The sequence below is a fragment of the Talpa occidentalis genome, unplaced genomic scaffold (genome assembly GCF_014898055.3).
Source record: "Talpa occidentalis isolate TD23 unplaced genomic scaffold, MPIMG_talOcc4v2.1 talOcc4.2, whole genome shotgun sequence".
In the NCBI taxonomy this organism is placed as follows: Eukaryota; Metazoa; Chordata; class Mammalia; order Eulipotyphla; family Talpidae; genus Talpa; species Talpa occidentalis.
The window spans coordinates 30690216-30695000 of record NW_023602073.1 but is presented as its reverse complement, the minus strand read 5'-3'; the positions used below and the strand labels follow the sequence as shown (position 1 = coordinate 30695000).

Here is a 4785-nt window from a genome sequence, read left to right as displayed (position 1 = left end):
TGTGATGACAGAGTCACAGGTGCTGAGAGTAAATGGCATTTTTGAATAAAATGATTCTGAGAGACACGAACAAATTCCCGTGTCAGAAGATCCAAGTGCTTCCCCATCTCGCTCCCGGGCGATTTCTTGGTTTCCCTCCCCGCCCCTTCCTCCCCCTCCTGCCTCCACATGCCCGTCCCCACCTGCCAGGCCCAGGAGGCGCACAGGGGGTGGCGGCGACTTTCCTGCTCCCTGTGACTTGGCTTATCTGAGGCTCTGACAACGGGGCCACACCAGGTTCCCCCTTCTGGTCAATGGAGGCTGATGGAGCCTGAGGATGAGGAACCACAATCCAGTCCTCACAGGGGTCAAAGCAACAAAACTGCATCTGGCACACTCAGTGCACTAATGGTCTCTGAATGTGCTATAGGACAACGCCAATTAAGACAGTCAATGACAACAACACATTGCACTTGCCCTCTGGAGGAGGATCCCTGAGGGCTGGAATCTGGACAGTATCCAACACACAGACACCAGCTCCAGAGCTCAAATAGCCCAGCCCTGAGGCCCTGCTCTGTCCATGAGGCAGCAGCAGGACGGGGTGGAACATCCTGTGAGTGCTCAGAGGCGTCCCCAGGAGCCCCGACCATGGAGTGAGAGGCCGGGACGCCCTCTGCCCGTGCATGGGGAAAACCTCAGGAGAGAGACAGGAGACGGCAGCAGGAACTTTCCCCCCAGACTGCAGGTATCTGCCCCCAGCCATTTGCAGGGGAAAATCCACTCACACTTGGAAAATTTTAGATGTCAAGCTTCATATTAGACTGGAGAATGAATGCTCCATAGTTAAACTATTCACTTTGTAAATCATGACAACTAATGCTGACGGGGCCCAAGTCATCATGTCCCACTGCCCTGTCAGCCGGGGTGAGACTCGGTGAGAGAAAACACATTGTTATTTGAGGATCTTCCACAAATTATGCCCTTTTAATTTATTCATTATACGGGAAGATTTCTATGATCAGCCTGGCAATGTCTCATGACTGATCTTAGCGTTCTATCAGTGTGTATTAAGTGTTCCATCAGATCACAACAATGATTATTTTGTAACTAAGATGAATTTCAAAATCTTTATTGCTAAACTTCCATTTGTTATCCTAATATTATGACAGGCATGAACATAGAAATTCAATTTTTATGACAATATTTTTGACTCTTTGGCTCTGAAACTAAAGTGAGGGTGGCATGGACACCTGACTTTTATGGACATTCACTTGGGTTGTTCCCCAATTCCGCACTCCAGGATTGTTAGAGATATTATAAAGTCACAGTACCTAAATATGGAGGGAAGAATATAAAAACTTACATCATAAGTATAATATGTACTTTAAATCTCTTAAAAGATGTCTATGGATTTGACCACATGGTTTCCCCATTTAATTTTTAGTTCTTATTAAATTATTTAGAATTATTTCCACTAATGTATTTCCATCAATTTATAACCAACATTCTCCATTAAAACCCGACCATCACCAGGACCGTCACCCCACAGAGCGGGGAGAGGAAGAGGTTGGGGAGGGGGAGGAGAGCGGGCAGGGCTGCCCCGTGGCCAGATGTCCCCATTCACACACAGGCCTGGGGTAAGGAACAAACCTGCACCCGGGGGACCCGGGTCCCTGGGACCAGCAGGGACAGCCACACGCACAGACCGTCTGGCTCAGCCCTGGAGCGGCCTCCTCCCTGCACAGATGTGCATGAGTCTGAGGGGGACAGAGGGGCTGGGGAGGTACCCGGGGGTGGACGAGCCTATTCTGCAGGAGGGACGTGTGGGTGTGACCCAGGAGGAGACTTTGTGGGAAACATGGTCTCTGGGCACTCAGATGTGGGGAGTCAGGTACAGGGACATGAGGAGATGAGGGGACGGACCAGGAGTCAGCAGTGAGGCCACAGGGGTAGGAATCTGACAGAGGAGGCATCAGGACATGCCGCATGGGGACGCTGAGCCCAGATCATTCAGTTCCAGGACAGTGTCAGGTCCTCGGGAGCAGGAAAACAGAGACCCGCACACCCCATCTCCCTGCACACCTGTCACTGTGGGGCCTCCCCAGACCAGGGCTGTGCTGGAGGAGCAGGGACAGGTTCTCTAGGGTGGGGAGGGGCTGGGCATGGTCACGTGTCCTCTGGGACTGTGCCCTGGACGACCTCTGGGAGGTGTGCTAGGCGGAGACGCTGGGGCCCGTGCAGGAGGCAGGAGTAGCAGGACTGGGGCGAAGGGTAGGGGCTGTGAGTCGGTTTTGTTGACACATATGAGATTCCAATTGTACAATTTTTGTAGAGGACAGTTGAAATGTCAGTTTTTCACCCATTGCAAGAACAAATATTGAGAATGTAATAACGGCACATTCACACGAGGTAGAAATAAATGGGTTGAATAATGAAGTATATGAAGATGCTGATATTTGACTCAATATGAGCAAGAAAGTGTAATTCTGTGGAAAATGGATTGAATTACTGTCCTCCCATGATGAACTATGTTCAATGGTGGAAGATTTGTCAGTTTCTTGATATTTTCTCTTTTATACAGATGATGGATCCAGAGGTGACCAATCTCACAGCCATGACAGAATTCATCCTCCTGGGGTTCCCCACCCAGGGGACCATGGGCTTCTTGCACCCGCTGCTCTTCTCCCTGGTCTACTTGTGCACCCTGCTGGGGAACGGGCTCATCGTCCTCATCACCACCCTGGACTGGCACCTCCACACCTCCATGTACTTCTTCCTGAGCAGTCTGTCCTTCATGGACCTCTGCCTCATCTCAGCCACGGTCCCCATGTCCATTGTCAACTCTCTGAGGCACAGCAGCTCCATCTCCTTCCCGGGATGTGTCATCCAGGTCTTCATGATGGTTATTTCAGCAGGTACAGAGATGACCCTGCTCACGGTGATGAGCCTTGACCATTATGCAGCCATCTTCCGCCCCTCTGCACTATGATGTCATCATGAGCAGGGACAGGTGTGTGCAGCTGACAGCTGTGTCCTGGCTGTGTGGGGGTCTCTATGCTGTGATGAACACAGCTGGAACCTTCTCCTTGTCCTACTGTGGGTCCAATGTGGTCCACCAGTTCTTCTGTGACATCCACCAGTTATTTGCTATTTCCTGCTCAGAAAATTTAATGAGTGAACTTGTCCCCATTCTCATTTGTGTGGTGTTGACTATCTGCTATTTCATATTCAGTGTCATTTCCTATGTCCACATCTCCTCTGCTGTCAGGAAGATCCCATCCACAGAAGGTAAGGCCAAAGTCTACTCTACCTGCCTTCCCCACCTGCTGGTTGTGGTGCTGTTTGTCTCCACTGGATGCTTTGCTTATCTGAAGCTGACCTCAGAGACTCCGTCCATGTCTGACCTGGTCATCTCTATGTTCTACACGGTGGTGCCCCCCACCTTTAATCCCTTCATATGCAGTCTGAGGAACCAAGCCATGAAGTCGGCTGTGGGGAGACTGATAAAGGGCCAATTGTCCATCAAGTGAGATATCACATTCTCCATTATAACCCTCATTTATTCATTTTTTTCCTGCACTTTTTCATGTCCTCAATCACAAATGGACTTTTCTCTTACAGTTTTTTCTTTGTCAGAAATGTATATTCTCATATTCTTCCTTGGAATCTATTTCCGTAAATTAATGCAGACTTTTGCAAAACCCTTCCCTATGTGAAGCTCATAAACTGAATTCCAGGTCATGTTAAAAAAATGTGATGTTGTTTGCAACAAGTCACACATTTCTGACCAGAAGGAAGTCAGAACTCAGAGGCCACCAACAGTTACTAACAATGACAAGATGCAAGTTGTTTTCTCCTGGAAGCACTGGTCATGGGTCCATGTTCCTGGCACTCAGTTCCCACAGCCTGTGTGTGTCTCCACTGAGGCCCTTCCTTGAGTAGGGGAGGGGAGACAGTTGAGTGTCCCCCCACCCCTCACAATTCCTGATGGGGCGTCTTCCTCTAAGAGACATTCATGTTTCTGCTCACAGGTCTTGTTGTAACCACAGTTGACATGAATCCGCAGAGGTGGGAGTTGGATGGATGACCCGGGAATTGGAGTCTGGAGCTGAAACCTGTCATGGATATGACTGTTACTTTCTGTGACATCTGACTTGATACTATCACACTGTACTCCTGTGATGCAGTGTTTTTTTTTTTTTTTTTAAAGCAGATGAATTGTTTTTGAGCCACTGCTTTACTACTTCAAAACTTAATGTTCAGACCTTTGTTGTTGTGTTTATTTTCAGGCACCCTGAATTTTCCAAATCGTATCTTGATTCCTCTACCATGTCTTCTTCTTGACATTGTTTTAGATAACTTAAGTTTGCTATTTTGTACTTCAGGAACTATGTTATCTTTTCATATGATGTAAAACTTTGTATAAAGTAGGGCATGACAATATTTATGAATTTTTATTCTCTGGCAGCAACTGTGCTGTAAACCTGGGGCCTCACAGCTGTTCACCCACCCTGAGAACATGAGCTGGGGTGATGCTCCTTCCTCACGTGTCCTCTCTGTAGCAGGACACTGTGTCTCCAAACATGCCTGATAGATCATAACAGACACAGGCCAGGCAATATTTCTCTTATAACATGCACGTTAACCGCCAGACCAAGCCCATTGAGATTTCAGAATAAAATCTGTGTTGGAAAATCTCCCAAAGAGTGCGCCTGTCTCCAAATCGCCATTTTAGAATAGAGACCTTTCTTCAATAAAGACTGCTTGAAACCGGCAGAAGGCTCACGGAGGAGCCAGAGGTGAGCT

At 48.2% G+C, this 4785-nt stretch overlaps 1 protein-coding gene across 2 annotated transcripts; it reads left to right on the top strand.

Moving 5' to 3' along the window:
• Positions 1-2589: 2589 nt before the first annotated feature.
• On the top strand, positions 2590-4431 carry LOC129146394 (olfactory receptor 14A16-like). Of its 2 annotated transcripts, XM_054698477.1 has the most exons (3): positions 2590-2894; positions 3212-3267; positions 4011-4431. In XM_054698477.1, exons 1-3 carry the CDS (start codon positions 2594-2596, stop codon positions 4020-4022), a joined length of 369 nt encoding a protein of 122 aa, XP_054554452.1. In that variant the 5' UTR covers positions 2590-2593; the 3' UTR covers positions 4023-4431. The 2 variants fall into 2 exon arrangements, with proteins under 2 accessions (XP_054554452.1, XP_054554453.1); XM_054698478.1 differs by lacking the exon at positions 3212-3267.
• The last annotated feature ends 354 nt before the right edge of the window (positions 4432-4785 follow it).

Coding starts and splice junctions, on each gene's coding strand:
- LOC129146394 (XM_054698477.1), top strand. CDS start 2,594: ATGACAGAATTCATCCTCCTGGGGTTCCCCACCCAGGGGACCATGGGC. Junction 2,895..3,211: donor CATGATGGTTATTTCAGCAG/GTACAGAGATGA, acceptor TTTCATATTCAG/TGTCATTTCCTATGTCCACA.